This window comes from Onychostoma macrolepis, chromosome 16 (assembly GCF_012432095.1).
Source record: "Onychostoma macrolepis isolate SWU-2019 chromosome 16, ASM1243209v1, whole genome shotgun sequence".
NCBI classification, from domain to species: Eukaryota; Metazoa; Chordata; class Actinopteri; order Cypriniformes; family Cyprinidae; genus Onychostoma; species Onychostoma macrolepis.
In genome coordinates, this window is record NC_081170.1 from 34,314,707 (window position 1) to 34,333,750 (window position 19,044).

General features: G+C 37.0%; 1 protein-coding gene across 1 annotated transcript in view; it reads right to left on the minus strand.

Moving 5' to 3' along the window:
- The window catches only part of bckdhb (branched chain keto acid dehydrogenase E1 subunit beta), an 85,836-nt gene that overhangs the window by 66,422 nt on the left and 370 nt on the right, over positions 1–19,044 (minus strand). Inside the window, exons 2-6 of the mRNA XM_058747533.1 lie at positions 18,067–18,144; positions 17,900–17,968; positions 12,222–12,355; positions 10,743–10,898; positions 6,695–6,803 (exon numbers count right to left, since the gene is read on the minus strand). Of these exons, the coding sequence (XP_058603516.1) occupies positions 6,695–6,803; positions 10,743–10,898; positions 12,222–12,355; positions 17,900–17,968; positions 18,067–18,144 (546 nt within the window). The remainder of the gene's footprint in view (positions 1–6,694; positions 6,804–10,742; positions 10,899–12,221; positions 12,356–17,899; positions 17,969–18,066; positions 18,145–19,044) is intronic.

Sequence of the window (19,044 nt, forward strand, 5' to 3'; positions counted from 1 at the left end):
AGGTATCACCTGTGGCTGATGCCTTTGACAATAGCAAGACGATTATTATTATTATTTTTTTTTAAATCAGGCTAGTAATACTATCTAATTAATATTAGGGCTTATTTGCTCCATCATATTTATTTTTACACATTTTTACATTGTTGCACATTATAACCAAATCACACACGATTATGTTGAGTTTTAAATAGACTAGAAAATTATGTTGGCATTAGAGGAAGTGCACTGGCATGGTTCAAATCATACTTATCTGACCGCCATCAATTCGTGGCAGTAAATGAAGAGGTATCATACCAATCACAAGTGCAGTACGGAGTACCTCAAGGCTCAGTACTAGGCCCCTTACTTTTCACGCTTTACATGTTACCCTTGGGAGATATCAATAGGAAACATGGTGTTAGCTTTCACGGTTATGCTGATGATATTCAGCTCTATATTTCTTAGCGACCCGATGAAACATAACAATTTGAAAAATTTACGGAATGTATAGTTGATAGCAAAAACTGGATGACTAGCAATTTCTTACTGCTAAATTCTGAAAAAACAGAGGCGTTAATTATTGGACCAAAAACATTTGCATGTAATGATGGCTGCTCAGTAAATTCTTCGTCATCAGTTAGGAACCTAGGCGTACTTTTTGATAGCAATCTTTCCTAGCATTTGTAAAATTGCATTTTTCATCTTAAAAATATATCTAAATTACGACCTACGCTCTCAATGTCAAATGCAGAAACATTAATTAATGCGTTCATGACCTCGAGGCTAGAATATTGTAATGCTTTATTGGGTGGTTGCTCTGCGCGTTTAATAAACAAACTCCAGCTGGTTCAAAATGCAGCAGCTAGAGTTCTTACTAGAATCAGGAAGTATGACCATATTAGCCCGGTTCTGTTAACACTGCACTGGCTCCCTATTAAACATCATATACATTTTAAGATCTTGCTAATTACCTATAAGGTCCTGAATGGTTTGGCACCTCAGTAATTGAGTGAGCTCTTATCACATTATAGTCCTTCACATCCGCTGCGATCTCAAAACTCTGGGCATTTGATAATACCTAGAATATCAAAATCGACTGCGGGCGGGAGATCGTTTTCCTATTCAACGCTCAAACTCTGGAACAATCTACCTAACACTGTTCGGGAGGCAGACACACTCCGTCAGTTTAAATCTAGATTAAAGACCCATCTCTTTAACCGGGCTTACACATAATACACTATCGCATTTCTATAATTCAAATCCGTTGAAGGATTGTTAGGCTGCATTAATTAGGTCAACCAGAACCGGGAACACTTCCCATAACACACAATGTACTTATAACATCGTTAGAAGAATGGCATCTACGCTAATATTAGTCTATTTCTTTTTTATTCCGAGGTCACCGTAGCCACCCAGAACCAGATCATATCCGGATCAGATGGTGGATCAGCACCTACAGATGACCTCTACAGCCCTGAACGCCAGCGGAGACGAGAACAACTAGATGAGCCCCAGAGATTGATCCCCAGTGAAGACCCTGTCTCCTAGACGGCTATTGGGACAAGACCACAGGAACCAGATGAGTCCTTTGCACAATCTGACTCTGCTTTAGCCTAGATTTAAACTGCTGATTTTGTCTGGCCAGAGGAGAATGACACTATTTTGACACACTATTTTCCCGTCTAAATACTGTAAAGCTGATGTAAAGCCACCCAGCTTTATATCAAGCTGATGTAAAGCTGCTTTGACACAATTTGCATTGTTAAAAGCGCTATACAAATAATAGTGTCTTGACATGAACGCAATGGCCAATCGGAGGCGTTCAGATGAGTCAGTCATCGCTGAAACATTAGAGTTTTGCTGTTCAGCACGTGCTGACTGAATTCTGTTCACTTGCGATGTTTCACTCATCATAAACAACAAAAATGTATGTGTGCTGTAAGTATAAGAGAATTATTCATCATATAGTGCATCATAAAGTGAATAAAGTCATGCTAGACTGAAGTCAGTGATGTTCTTTGATAATGTAAATGTTCTTTGCTTGTTTTCTGTAGCTGCTGTTTGAATAACAGGAAATGTAAGCATTATTACAATTTACTTACAAAGCTTCTATTAAATTGTTATGTTAAATACAAATTCAGTCATATTAAATATAAATATTTTATGACGTGACCTCCATATGCTACTTGACTAAAAATATATAAATGTTTAGTTAATAGACTATTACATTATAGGCTGCTTTTAGCCTTACCCTGGAGTTGGTTCACTCTCTGGCTATGAAACCAAGTAAATAATTAAATAAATTAGCACGATATTGTGTGTCAGTGATCTCACAGGCTGATGATAGGACGATATGATCCTCAACTGATCACGAGACATCACTGCTGATTGGCTAGAAGTGTGTTTTGGTGCTTGGTTAGATCCACTTTCAAAAGCGTTTCTCAGAAATCACTTACTGCACTTTTTTTTAAAAACCTGGAGGTCGCCTCCACATGGATGATTTATAAACCACTAACATGTATTTCAGAAAATTCTACCAAATTCAACACAGAAGGTGATGTGAACTTCTAAATATCATGTAATAAATCAACACCATATTTACGGCCAACTAAACCTGCCAGAATTACAATTTATGACATTACTTTCAATGCTGGCAATGGCAGGTTCAAAAAAGACAAAGTGGAAATTGGAAAATTCCACATTACCATCAAATAAACGAATAATGTTTTTCAAATCAAGAATTATACAAACTCAATGCAGAATGATTTATTCCCATCTTGTAAGAATAACTGCATAAAAAAAAGAAAAGCACCACTGTAAAATTAAAACCAAATAATGATAACGAGCCAAAGATCCTAAAACAAGCTCCAATGTTCAGTCAGGAAATTAAAGTCATTCAGCAAAATTCTTTAGAGACATATAAGTCAGAGTAGCAACAGACAGAGAGCAGATCTAACGCAGGAGATGAATATGCTCTAATCCTCATGGCAAACCACACTTGCATTGGCTTCCTTAAAAGTGCATTCATTTCCTTTTCCATTCTTCATTCATTTCATTAATAAACCATTTTTATGGATATGAGAATTGTGTTTGTACTTGTGCACCAATTGCACCAAATATTCTTCTTATAACCAAAGGCTCAAATTGCGGTTGGTTAGTTTTTGGCAGTGGTTACTTTAGCCCCTGGTTAGAGATGCTGCAACTACACCATTTGTGGAAGAAAAGACTGTTTCTCCATTTACATTCATGCTTTTGGCAGACAAGTTTACCTGAAGTGACTTGTGTTGCGATACACATTTCACCAGTTCATGCATTCACTGGGAATCAAACCAAATGACCTTGATTTTGCTAATGCCATGCACTGAAAATAAATAACATGCATGTTTTAAATAAATTAAAATGTATTTTTTAAATTATTTAAAACAATTTAAAAAAATTAATAATTACATTGAACAAACCAAGAGCGAGATGGTGTTTGATCTGACTTTTTTACAGTTAGACGATCTTGAGTCTAATGTAATATCTTGTATTATGATAATAAAATTATCATAATGTCATAATGCAGCGAACATACTGTCAGATATTTTCTCACATCCTGTTTCGAACCTCTAAGTGTACTGAATTACCAAAAAAACGAAAAAGGTGTAGGGTGGGACATGGGTCTATGCAATGGTTACTGATTGGATGTTGAGATGTGGGTGTGGCTTTCCAAAGTGTATGCAAATGAAGTTGAGATTGAAGGGGCGGAGTTATATAAACATTATATAGATTAAACATTACGAGGGCAAACACTGACTTCACTGACTCCCCTCCACATTCCTCTCATGACTTGTGATTGAACTGGAGAACCATTCTGCGCTGAAGCGTTTGACAGAAATGGAGCCATACCTCAGTGAAACATGTACAGCATAAGGCAACGAAAGAGAGAAATGAAACAGCATGTCTTCCTTCAACAGCTGCAAAGCATGAAGCAATATTAAGACCATTCAAGATTCTCAATGATCTGTCTGAAAGATCAAAACACTCAAATGGACCACAATGATTTATGAGCAGGCAAAATGGGAGCTGAAACAACCATTCAGGAAAGCAATAAATACCACAGACTGACTGACTGAACAGGTAATGTGATACTACTAACAATGTTTCTCTTAAATTGCATATTTCTTCAGAATAAAAAAAAGTCCAGATCTTTCTGGCTAATATCAATTGCAGCTCATTCTTCATGTGTGTTTTCATTAGTAGATGAAACATTTTGGTTTTTCAATGGCCAATGACGACAGTTATATAAACAGAGAGCAGGGTTTCCAATGGCCAGTATAACGCATATATTACAGCTCATAGAACATTACTCAACAATATTACTCAAAATCCACAAAAAATAACGTGCACTCTTCATGTGAGCAGACCCAAGGCAGAAGTCAGTCCAATCTGGCCAATAACTGCGCCTGAACAACGCTGGCCGATCAGTCTACCCGTGTATATATGCATGTATGAATAGTGTTTAGGACTGTGCAAATAATCAAATGCGATAGTCATGCGCATCTTGTCAGTAAAGCCGGTTCTGTAATCAGTAGTAAATCTCCATCACTTGCTTTCAGATGGAGCAGCATTTACTACACAGAGCCGTAGTTCACTGACAGGCTACGCAAAATCGCGTTCATAATCGCAGGTGATATCATCACCGATAATGAACGCGATATTAATAAATAGAATTTTCCCTTGCTGTGAGGCTATTTAATGCAACATCATGCATTTTGTCCTCTCTTGAGTTTTCTTAAAAGGGTCGTATTATGCGTTTTCATGCTTTCCTTTTTGTGTGTGTGTGTGTGTGTGTTATGCAGCTGTTTGTGCAAAGACACAAAGTTCAAAAATTCCCAGTAAAGGATTTTTTCTATCTAGAACAAAAGGTTGACCAAAACTTGAGCTCACGATTACGGTAAGGAGTGTTACATTTCCGATAATCGCTTGAGATGTTTGGCCAACACACTGGGTCTGCTGGCCAAATAGAGCACACTGTGCTTTTCAGAAAGAGGGGCTTTGAAGAAATCCATGCATTTTAGAGAGACTAGGCATAGAGTAGCTACAATAATGTACAGTATGTGAAATGATGTGTTTTTTGAACATTAAAGCATGCTAACATATTCTATTACACCCAATACACAATATAATGATCTTTGAAAATACCATAATATTCCATGTAGCATCTCAATTTATACGAGTTCATAAAAGTTACATGCATAATAATTTGCAGAAAAATAATTTGCAAGCCACTCGCTTGAGCAACAGGTTGTGGGCTTACAGGATCGCAATAGGCGCAGCAAGCAGTTACTAGAAGCTTTCACTGTGCATACAGTATCGCTTACTGATTATGATGTTATTTTATTTATGTTTTAGTTGTATTCCTTCTCTCTCTCTTTCTTTTTTTTTTTTTTTTTTTTAAATAGAGATCCTACCTAGTCAATATGTGACTATGGGGCCAATGTTGGTGCTTCAGTAATGTGCAGGTTTTTGTTGACGCCACGGATCATATTAAGGGCTGCTGGCAGATCAAGGTTTGTTCTTGGTTTGATCTGCCATAGTTCATGGGAATGTATTTATGTTTTTTTTTTTTTAAATAGTGATGGGAAGGCAGGGGGGTGGTTTAATGGTAGACTCAACTGGTTTTATTTTCAAACTTGTATTTTGTCTTATGCAGTAATTCTGTTTGATACCTATGACTGACAATAATATTCTGAGTTGTAATATTAATGGCCTAAATGGCCCTCACAAACGTACAGGTTTTCTGGATTTCTGCGAAGAAGAAATATTGATATAGTGTTATTTCAAGAATCCCATTTGAAAGGAGTATATACACAGGTGTAATAATAAGTTTTATGAAGTGGTATCTCACTCATCTTCATTCAATAGGAATATTGTATTTCTTTCAGTTTATGCCCCTTGTACTCCTGACCCTACTTTTTCTCTGCTTTGTCGATCTATCTCTTGACATTTTCAGATTTTGAAATTGTATTAGGTGCAGATACGAATTCTGTAATATCGCATATCCGCAATAGATCTGGACCAAAGGAATCATACTCAAGATTTTTTTCTTCTTCTTCTCTGAATATGAATCTGTCATCTTCTCCTAAGTGTAATCTCTGTTTGCAAGGATCTTTAGGCACGTTTTCGCATTGTTTTTTTTGGGAGTGCCCCTCTCCTTCACCTTTTTGGTCTCAGCTGTTATATTTGTTGGGTACTGAGATATGTTTGACTCTGCGCCATTTTTTCATGAATGACTTTTGGGACTTCACCTTGTCCATCCAACAAAGTCTCACAGCAGCAAAAAAAAACTGTTAGTCAACCGCTGGAATCCTCCTCACACAATGGACAGACGAACCTGGACGGTGTATTTGCTGGACATCATCTCAATGGAACTCTCAACTTCTCGTATACATGGATCTAATGTGGAACTGTAAATTCATGGCATTCAGCTTTTAATGTTGTTGTGTCATCTTTTCTAAAATCCTTGTAAGATTTATTTTATTGTGGGTTGGGGTGGGTTCTAAATTTGCACAGTTGCTTTTTGTTTTTTTACTGTTCCCAGAAGAAAACTGAATAAAAAGTTGTTAACAAAAAATAATAATTTACTGTACAGCATGTTATGCTGAAGGAAGGAATGTCAAGAATCTCATGTCAGATACCCATAATCCCATTGTGACCGTTCATGATCTCTCACCTGCTGCTCTGTACAGGATTTTGGGCTCAAAGAAGATGCAGGGGTTTTGATCAGCGATGCAGGACAGAAGAAGACCCTTGGCCTGGACCGGACCTCTCGGCACAACAATCTAACAGACAGAGAAAGAAAGCTATTATTTGTCTCATAAAAAGTAAAACAAATAAACTTGACGTTTACACATTTATAAGGACACATAAGACTCCAAAGGCGACGCTGTCTCTCCCCATTGGGCTCATTTTAAAAGATGCCTCGAGATGGAAAAAGTGATTCACTATCAAAAGCCACATGTTCCCAGCAGCATTTTCGAAGTGACCCAATCTAACGGAATAGACCATTACAGATGAAGATGCAATAAAAGACTTGCCACACAACAACAAAGACTGGTGATACACAGAGAATCAGACGGTAAGTCCGCTCGCACACTCCATATGTCGGCTCATTAAATGTCAAGCCTGCAGTCATCAGACTGATCAGAGAGTCAAACATTCATCTGCTTTGAATTTGACGCAAACTCCAATTTTTCTGAGCGTTTCGATGCAGCTTGAGAAATGTGTTGTAGTACGAGTAAAGAACTGCATCTACCTCATGCTGTTGAGTATTTTTAGCACATACAGTGCTGCTTAACCTTTAAAATTTTCTATATTTCTGCATAAATATGACCCAAAACATCATCAGATTTTCACACAATTCCTGAAAGTAGACAAAACAAACATATATAAAATATTTTCGTCGTCATTTATTTATTCAGGAAAATGATCCAATATTATATATCTGTGAGCGGCAAAGTATGTGAATCTCTGGGATTAGCAGTTCATTTGAAGGCGAAATTAAAGTGCATCTGTTCAGAGGTGTTTTTAAACAACGGGACGACTATCAGGTGTCAGTGCATGCCCCGTTTTATTTAAAGAACAGGGATCTAGCAAAGTCTGATCGTGTTTGTGGAAGTGAATCATGGCACGAACAAAGGAGATTACTGAGGACCTCGGAAAAAGAGTTGATGTTACTCATCAGGCTAGAAAAAACTCATCAGCCATCTCTAAAGAGTTTGGACTCCACAAATCCACAGTCAGACAGATTGTGTACAAATGGAGGAAATTCAAGACCACTGTTTCCTTCTCCAGAAGTGGTCGACCAACAAAGATCACCCCAAAAACAAGACGGTGAGCGTCTGTCAGGCTAGTTTGTTTGGTGTGTTACACACGTCAGCAGAAGTTTGCCCGATTCAACATGTTGAATCAGTGTCTGGGCCGTAGGCACAAGTGAGAACTCTAATTGGATGCCCAGTTTAGCAAACAAGTCCATGCCCAAGAATGAAAATGAAAGTAATTAAAACGAGCAAGTAAATGCAAGCGGCACAGACAGAGGGCTGCTCTTATGTCACATGATCTTTCCCAAACATTCCAATAAAAATGATTAAAGTTACTAAAATTACTGATATTCAAAATAGCAAGCAAGCACTTCTTTGTTCATGTTTCGTATACCTGCATGTATCTCGTATATCCTTGTTTCAGTTTCTCCTTTTGAATGACGGATACATACGATTGATAGCTGCTGATATAGACAGCTAATTCCTCTCACGCAGCCGCAAAACAGTTGCATAGGTTAGTTAGTGTCCTATGCGTAGGACCCCAGGGTAACGTCTAAGCAACTAAAGGCCTTTCTGACATTGGCTAATGTTAATGTTCATGAGCCCACCATCAGGAGAACACCGAGCAACCATGGTGTGCATGACAGAGCTGCAAGAAGAAAGCCACTGTTCTCCAACAGAACATCGCTGCCCCTGCAGTTTGCTAAAGATCATGTTGACAAACCAGAGGACTATTGAAGAAATGTTTTGTGGACGGACGAGACCAAAAAAGAACTTTTTGGATTAAATGAGAAGCATTATGTCAGGAGAAAAGGACACACTGCATTCCAGCATAAGAACCTTATCCCATCTACGAAACATGGTGGTGATAGTGTCATGGTTTGGACCCGTTTTGCTGCATCTGGGCCAGGACAGCCTGCCATCACTGATGGAACAATGAATTCTGAATTATACCAGCAAATTATAAAGGAAAACGTCAGGACATCTGTCTCAAGAAAAACTGGACCATGCAGCAAGACAACAACCCCAAGAACACAAATCATTCTACCAAAAAAAATAAAAATGGTTAAAGAAGAACAAAGTTAATGTTTTGAAATGGCCAAAGCAAAGTCCAGACCTTAATCCAGCTGAAATGTTGTGGAAAGGAGCCGAAGCAAGCAGTTCATGGGAGGAAACCCACCACCATCTGTACTCAGGAACAGGCTAAAACATCTACAAGTCATTGTGAAGGACTGATCCGCAGTTATTAGAAACGTTACCTGCAGTTATTGCTGCAAAATGGGGTCACACCAGATACTGAAAGCAAAGATTAACACACTTTTGCCTCTCACAGATGTGTAATACTAACACTGGATCATTTTTGTTTTCAATAAATAAATGACAAAGTATATATTTTTGTCTAATTTGTTTGATTGGGTTCTCTTTGTCTACTTTCAGGACTTCTGATTATGTTCTGGGTCATATTTACGCAGAAATATAGAAAATTCAAAAGGGTCCTCAAACTTTCAAGCAGCGCTGTATACTCTGTTGTGTGTGTCCTCTACTCAATGATAATGTAAAACCTTTTGCAAACAAAGTCCTTCACAGCAGAGAATCTCTGCGGCTGTTTTTACTCCGTGACTGGATTCAACTTAATTCCACTTCAGACTTCTGAGAGATGTAAAGTACAGGTCAAAGGTTAGGGGTGAGTGAGATTGTTTTTTTTTAAACAATACTTATAAGGCCCATTTACACCAAGGACAATAACTATGACAATAAAGTATTAAATCCATCTAAATCTATGAGAAATGGGAAGTCGATAATGACACAGAGGAACCGTCAGCGGATCTCTAATATATCTGAACATAGACGGATTTCTATCAAACTCTTTCTCTGTTTCTGTGACAGCGCTCGAGGAAGAGCAGAAGCGATGATCGTTGTAGCCAGAGATGGGAAGTACTTTAATTAAATGCATTTGAAATATGCATTTAATAACTAAATACGTATTTTGTCATTTGTATTTTGCCGGACAAAAAAAAATTAAAAAAAATAAACTGTATTTTGGAATTAAATACTTTGTATTTGAAATACTCAAAATACATAATCAAGTAGATCAAGTATTATTCTCAGATAATACAATATCTTTCTTCACAACACTATTATAATTATTTAACACACCATGCTCCTTATTTACATTTCCTTGCATTTGTGCATAAGACACCTGTACACACAAATACCATATGTTGCTTATTTTGTATATTGTGTTCTTTCAAAAAAATGTTATTAAGAGCTGAAGCGAAGATCATTGTAGCCAATCACAGTCATATCTGCTGCGCACATGAACACAATGACCAATCAGCGCTGTTTAAGAATCTGCTCAACAGTGCTCAAATGTTAGCGGGAAAACGGACGTTTTTAAAATTTCAGTACCGAATGAACACTAATCAGAGATCTGATAATAAAATAAAATAAATTAAATTTTCACACTTTTACAGTTTTGACTGCATTTTTAATCAAATAAATGCAGCCTTGGTGAGCAGAAGAGACTTAATTCAAAAACACGATTTGCAAGATGAAGCCATTTACTGACTGAATACAAGAATTACAGTGGTTTTAGTGGTTTTCCTTCATTAAAAATGTAAATGTCCAATGTCTAAAATCATATAAAGAGAATTTCAAGAGGAAGAGGACAAACAAAAGTCAAATAATGCAAAACACCTCAATCGTCCAAAAAACAGGCTTCATTCTGTCATCAAAATATCATTTCTAATTTGGTAACACTTTAGTGTGTTTACTCACTATTAACTAGTTGCATAATAGCATGCACATTACTAACATATTGGCTGTTTATTAGCACATATTAATGCCTGATTCTGCATGACCATATTTTAGATCTACCTTACTAACTATTAATAAGCAGCAAATTAGGAGTTTGTTGAGGCAAAACGTCACAGTTTTCTTTGAAAAGTGAGTGAGATTCACCTTAATTCCAGGACAGTGTGCGAAGAAGGCCTCTGGACTCTGGGAGTGATAGAGCGAGCCGTGCCCCACGCAGCCCCACGGAGATCTGATGGTCAGCTTCCCGCAGTCAAACATGTTCCCGGAGCGGTACCGGTACTTGGCCGCTTCGTTTACGATCTTCAACAGCATCGAAAGATATAATAGAAACAGAGAAAAAGAAACAGGACTTTACATTTACAACTCACATCTGTGTGAAGGAAAAGATAGACTCCGCAATGCTAACGCAGTCACGTCCAAAACTCCTCTCATAAAACGCTTTTTAGTTTAAAAGGCCATTTTTCCTGCCATTTACGCCAATCTATTTAAAATAAAGCGTGGAGCCAGGAAACTCTCTTACAATGCTTGACAACAACTGCTTGGAAGGAACGATGTAAATTAGGGTTTTATGGACTCTGACGGCGGCATAATTACATGATAATGAAGAGAATGAAGCAAAAAAGCTTCCAGAAATATCAGAGACTGTCCAGACTCGAAACCTCTGCTCACCGGAGGGTCAGTTTTTGGTTGTAGAGAGTGACTCATAATGGTGCAAACTGTTCCTGTAACGTATTCCCCTATTATTGAGATTGGCATTCGGTTGCCTTGACGATGGAGGGAAACTCATCCATCTTCAGCGAGACGAGGACACGTGGAGAACGACAGCGGCGGACCCACAGAAGCTGGACGCTTTGTCCTACAGAGTGAGAAACCTGCAAGTCCTCAAGTTGCTCTCATACCGTTCCTGACATCACTGTATCTTGATATGAAAATGCATCAGAAGAATTATTCAACTGGATACATATCATGTAAATCATACAGCTAAAATATACATTTACGACCAGATTTACTAACAGTAGGCCTGCCCCCTAATAGTTGACCAGAAGAGGCTTGGACGACCAAAATGTTATTATTCGCAGAAAAAATAAATAAATCCATAGGCGAAGTCACGCAATCCGAGATGGACAGATCGTTAAGGGCTGGTCTATGTGGTAATAAAGTACATCGGGCAGGACATCCAAACGCTCGCCTATAATTCATCAACCTCAAATATGACTCATCATCTGAAATATGCTAGTAGCAGCAACTTTACACATCTGCTCGGTCTAATGTTAACCTAGAGAAATGTGCGCTATTGAAGTGTCTGTGTGGAGAGTAGAAGCTCAAACATTTGAGCATTGACTCGATTCATATGGATTACTTTTACAATGCCTTCATGAACTTTCTGATGCATCAAAGTTTAGATGTAATAGACAGAAATCTCTCAAGTTTCATTAAAAAAAAAATATTTGTGTTTCCAAGATGGATGAAAATATTATGGGTTGGGAAATACATAGTAAGTGATGATTTTCTTTATTTCTGGGTGAACTAACACTAAAAAACGAATAGCTAAGAGTAAACGTGTTATAAAAAAAACGTCCATGGTGATGTTTATAAAGAAAAGAGCCCTGAAAACAAGCTCACCTGATCAAACGCTGGGTAAATGTAGTCAGCAAACTGAATCTCTGCTATAGCGGTGGCTCCTGCGACAGCTGCGCCGATCCCAAAACCCACGATGCCTTGCTCACACAGCGGGGTGTTAAATACACGGTCCTTACCTGAGGAGAAAACCACTAAATGTCAACCAACTCCACACTCAAATCAGTGGTTTTAATCAGCATCTTCACAACAGGTACAAACTCATCCCAAACAAGGGCATATGTGGCAAGATGTCAGGAACAAACGCAAACATAGACCTGATGCAGCAGCAGATGAGGTTTGGATGACTGCCAGGATGCTTCAACAGACCACGTGCTTCTAATATATAGATTTCTTATGGTTTGTATGTTATGTAGTATAAAGCAGGAAGTATTAACCTCAAACCATAAAGTTTTTTTCCCCCCGTTCATGATTGAATTATATTACAAAACAAATCAGGATAAACATGCATAACATCAGGGAAACAAAGCCTGTTGTCCGCCTTCCCTTGAATACAGTAAAGAACCACATGAAATATATTCGCTACATTCAGAGCGGAAAGTTATTTTCATTCATACCAGAGCACATGAACGGCTGACGCTTCACTAACACACGAGACATAACTGAAGACGTGACGAAATCACGCATGAAACCGTTTCTGCACAACACGGAGTGAAAGTCGTTAACGGACTGTTCTGGGTTCAGTTCAAGTTCATGTCAATGGACACATGCTGCTGATTACCACAAAATCACTGACTCCTTTCTCAGTTTACGAAAACAAGCAAAAATTGAGTTTCACGGTAATAAAGCTACAATGTCAAAGTGGCAAAGTAATTCAATGCACACTCTATTTTGCCATCTGAGACAAATTATGAGGATCCTTCACACTTAAAAAAATGCTATTGATGGTTCCCTGATTAACATTCATGGAACCTTTCCACAAAAGGTTGTTTACAGTGGAAAATAACTTCTTTAGATTTTTTAAATGTTCTTCGCAATAAGAAAAAATGGTTCTTTTAAGACAGCGGTGTCCAATCCTGCTCCTGGAGGCTCAGCATCTCGCAGAAATGTTGATACACAGGGCAAATATGAGCAATTTTGCCGTGCAACTTTTGCATGTCTTCTGGATTGGTCCTTTGTGAAAATCTTGACAAGGTGTCTTAAAAATGTGGCACGGCCACACACTGCAGTCTAACGCGTTTAAAAACAGTAAAAAAGTAGCGCAGTGGAATGGAAAACCCGTTCTGAGTGAACGGCCCCTAAGAGTTTCTAAAGATTTCATCTGTCGTCGTTGGATACACTTGTGAGTCTTTGACAGCCTGGTGTAACATTTTCACAGCGAGTTTGTGATGAAACTTAGCCCAAGTTCTGGCAGTTTCTCACTCCTCTAGAAGGTGTCTGATGCTGGACGAGAAGCGCTGCACCACTCACATGGTTTTCCTTTAATGTACATAATAACCCAGACTGGAAGATTTTTCAGCATGTGTCTCTTGCTTGAATAAAGTCTATGCTTCATATAAAAACAATACTACAAATTGCAAGTTCTCTTTTTTTTGTTTTTTTTACCTAAACTTAAATACATAAACGCCACTTTGTTTATTCTTGAAATGAACTTTAGCACGTATGGTGAGTAGATTCCATCTTGAACGTGAGAACACAAATACAGAATGACTTGGAGAAAAAAAAGATTCTCAGATTCACTGCAATTCTCTCTCCAGCGAGATCCATTCTGATCTTGTTTTTTCTGCATTGGTGCAATGGCACTTGTATGCACTAGAAACAGCCGTTTTCTGCTTGCTGCCAATTACACACAAACACATGCACACGCAACACTGAATAAGTATATAAACCTAAGGTTGAAGCTAAATACAAGGGCAATAGCGGGTTTCTTTGCACAGGAGGTGCACTGTGAGAAAAGTACGCTTTGCTTGACACTGGTATTTCAGTATTTTCCTTTCCAAACAACTTCCGAGAACTTCCGCCATTTGAAATGCAAAATAAATTTAACACACAAAAACCCACTTACTGACAGACGTCTGCTTTCAAACGCTTTGTGTGCGTTTATGCTGAAAGGCACTTGCTAACTTTTGTGGCTAGACGTCAATTTATCATACAAACTGTCAAGGTATTATCTTAAAGAGTCATGACACACCAAACTACTTTATCTGAGATTTTAACAGAGGTGTTTGCATTGCATATCATAGAAGACGATGTTGGCATCCGTTAATTTTAACTGTAGGAGAAAACAGGTTCATTTTGAGCCATATTGCACTTTTAAATCTAAATCATGTTGCCATCAGAACTTGTGACGTTTGCAGATGACTATAGTATTTCAATGACACATTGGTATAATTAATATGCGAGTTAATTTCCTATAACAGATGCTTCAAACGATGAGATTGCATGCATTAAGCATGAGGTGCCTTGACCCACATCTTGACCTGCACTGCGATTCTGTGTGGTAATCGATGCATTACAACATGAAACGACACCTTGAGAAACAATGCAAAAGAACAGGAATTTGCTGGTTATTTCAAAAAGTTTCAGTCGACTCAGAAATCATTCACTGTCCTTGAAATGAAAGCGCATCTTTGTTGAATAAGGCATGCATTCAAGGGGCTGCGGATGGGCATTTCAGAGATAATACAGTGTTTACTGGCCGCAGTCTGTAATCCACTTCACAGAAAGCAATTTAAAGCAGACACTGACGGTCAGCGGTGGCACTGCATTACGGCCGCGTGTGCGTCAGTCTTTCACACGCCGCTCCCAAGCGTTGACCTGCACGCGTTTATCAGCACCGTGCGGGAAAGAGGGCAGAGACTCTCTCAAATGAGTGGCATGAAAACCCCGTTCCCGTCTAACGAGACGGCACGGAAAATAATGATCCCTCTCAAAGGTCAACACCTCTGACGTCAATAACAAACAAAAGGCACCCACGCGGCGGGAGACATATTGGAGTCGTGGATCTGTGTTTATTTCAAAACATCACAGAGTGCCTCTATATATAGCGTTTCTGTCCATAACGAGTGGCAAACAGCAGATGTTTTTTTTTTTTTTAATCATTACCATAATGTCTGTTTTCCTCCTCTTTCCTGCCTCTCTGCAGCAGCATAATTTAACTATTTATGGCTTGCGAAACCTGTAGAGGGTGTTCTGTTCAATCTGAATCTACTTCATTTACTCTTGCATAATTGATGAAGTGCAACAAAATGAATGACAAAGTGCTCAAATGCACAAACATTATGATACATTTCGAATTCGTTTTAGAGGAGCTTTAACAGAACAATTCATTCATGAACGTTTAGATGAAAACAAATAATCAAAATGTCAAATGCATATCACAACAGATTAGAAAAGGTTCTAATTACAACAACGAGACTGAATGTTTCTACATTAAACAAGACAGATTCATTTTTAGATAAAACATCAAAACTGAAAGGATTCAAGATATTTAAGTATATATACTGTAAACAATGTATTAGATGTGTTATAAGAATCACCTCATTAACCCTTTGATGAATATAGTGATACATTTTTTAAATGATGCATCTTTTGAGAGTTGCACATCCTTCAAGTACAACTAATGTCATTTTGAATTTACACAAATTCAAAAGGTTTTTTGTTTGGTAATTTAATTTTTAATTTTTGAAAGACTGCATTTATTTAACCAAAAATACAGTAAAAACAGTAATATTTTGAAATGTTATTACAGTTTAAAATAACTTTTCTATCTGAACATTTTTTTTTAAATTACATTTTGTAAACATATTTGACCATTTTCAAATTACTTCTTAAACTGTAATTTATTTCTGTGATGCGCAGCTGTATTTTCAGCATCATTACTCCAGTCTTCAGTGTCACATGATCTTCAGAAATCATTCTAATATGCTGATTTGCTGCTCGAGAAACATTTCTGATTATTATCAATGTTGAAAACAGTTGTGCTGCACGATATTTTTGTGGAAACCATGACATTTTATTTTCAGGATTCTTTGATGAATAGAACAGCATTTATTTGAAATAGAAATCTTTCATAGCATTATAAATGTCTTTACTGGTACTGTAGATCAATTTAATGCATCCTTGCTGAATAAAAGTCTTAATCTCTATCAAAAAAATAAAAATAAATAATAATAATAATCATAAATCTTTAACGGAAGTCCTACAGCAAGACTCAACACAAGACTCCACAAGTGAATGGTTAAAGCAGAAGAAATGTAATGATTAATGGCTAAGTCAAACCAAATAGAAAATCTGTAGAAACACCTGAAGAAAGCGCCACTGAGCCGAATCCTGTCTAAGGAAGACTGGGTCAAACTAAGCCAATGTTCTGGACTGATCTACAGTTATTTGTGCTCAATAATTCAACTGAGTCCCAAAATATGAGTCACATGCCTTTTCCAGCAAACATTCACTCTTGGGTGATTCTGCTTCAGAAATAGGCATAAATGTGCTTAAATGGGCATAAATTGTGTTGTTTAATTTAGTTCCTTTATTTAGATACAGGAATTAAATGAAGATTTGACGTCAATGCATGTTAAGTTTATGCTGATTTATGCAGCTTTACAATTTAGTTGCAAATGTGAACACACACTGAACACCTCTTAATATGACCAATTAACATAAAAGCAAATAATTACCATCTAGACAGACAATAAATGGCCAAATGTGCAGAATACAACAGACACAATGCATCCCACAATGCAGTGCACTTAACCAGACCTTCCAGTTCAGGTGGGATGAACGGTGATTAAAGGCACACATACATTTGATGTACTATTATAGCTGTTGTTGGTATTTTGAATTAGATTATATTTTTTGATTTTCTGTTGTCAAATGTGACCCTGCAGCACAAAAGCAGTCATAAGCAGCACAGGTATATTTGTAGCAATAGCCAACAATACATTGTAGGAGTCAAAATTATCCATTTTTCTTTTAAAATTTTTAATTTTTTTATTTAAATATTAAGCAAAGATCAAGTTCCATGAAGATATTTTGTAAATTTCCTACTGTAAATATATCAAAACTTAATTTTTGATTAGTAATATGCATTGCTAAGAACTTTAAAAGGTGATTTTCTCAATATATAGATTTTTTTGCACCCTCAGATTCCAGATTTTCAAACAGTTGTATCTCAGCCAAATATTGTCTGATCCTAACAAACCATACATCAATGGAAAGAGTATTTATTCATATATGATATATAAACCCTTATGACTGGTTTTGTGGTCCAGGGTCACAAATTTTAATCAAAGGTTTAGTAATTTTCTTTATCATTTTTGTTAGCTTATTTAAAAATATTTTATTTCGGATAATGAATAAGTTGTTTGTGGTTTGATTTGTAGTTTTATTTACTAAATAACCCTATTTCAGGCACATTTTTTACATCTCTTTTTAGACTCATTATTTGATCATTCTCACAAAAAAATTGAAAGTTTTTACACAAAACTGATTTCAAAATTAAATTTCAAAACATTTGATATTTATATTTCCCAGCTGATAACTGACACTCACACTTATTTTCTTACTTTTTAGCGTGTACTGCTTATTTGTGAAGTATGCAGCACACAGTGAATAGTAAGCAGGTATTTCACTCTATAACAGTGCTGCCATCTAGTGTGAGCGCACACAACACACAGACGAGCACACACATCCTCACGTGACCTTCGAGCATGAAAACTCACCGTATTTATCTCGGAGGCCGACCGTGCATCGAAACACCCCACCAAACGCCACGTCCTCACCGAAAATCACTGCAGGAGACAGACGTGTTAGTATCACACCAGCTGAAGCACTCAAGGCCTTCAGTTAGGGTCAGTCAGATGAACGAGAGGTCAAGCTGCACTCGTACCTGCCGTGGGATCACTGGCGAGCGTGTTGTCCAAGGCACTGGTCACAGACTGGAATAAATTCATCTTCTGTGTGGGACCTGCAGAGACACTCAAGTCAATCATACAGTAGTGTCTCGTGATTCATAACAGCTATAGACACTTATACTTATATTTTGCTACTGGTAAATGGCAGAGGAGTTGTTGTTGTTGATAATGTTGTTGTTTGTTTGTTTTTTAAGATATACTAAACTTTTAAGAGATACCATACTAAAAAAAAAATATATTATTATTAACATTGTAAGTACCATATTGATGTGCAGTGATTATGCATGTATGTGCACAGTTATGGATACTGCACTCATAAAAAAAAAAAAATATGGCATGCTAATATATTTATTTTATGAATATGAGTACTTCAGTATTATTTTAATTGTGTATTGTAAAAGGGAATTATTAAAATGTCTTTAAAAATCAGTTCATTAAGTAAAACTTTAGCTGATGGAAGCAGATAAATGACATCTTAGATATTTTTTGATAGTTTCCTTGATAAAAAAAAAAAAAAAGTTGTTTTTTAACTATAAAGACTACTGAATAACTCAAGGCAACTAAATATACTTTTCATAAAACAGGTAATTTAATTAGGTAAACGTTATTAATTTTCATCAGCTTCAATAGTTATGAATATATAAACTTTATGTTTATTTATTTATTTCTCCCATCCAGCCTCTATGAAATGATGTGCAAACTAACCAAATCAACTCATACACCGTCAAGTACTTTTGTGGTCACTGTTTAAAATTACGATATTAATTTTGTTGTTATATATTTATTTATCTGACATCACCCTTCTGTGTGAGTTTGTCATTTAGTCTGAATTAAAAGAGATTTTGATGTTCGTAATGACAGAATTCAGTCTAAGCCTCCAAACAACTATAAACAAGACTGACGGATGTCATGTCAGCCGATGTATTTTTAGATGTACTTTTTGTTTGGAAAAC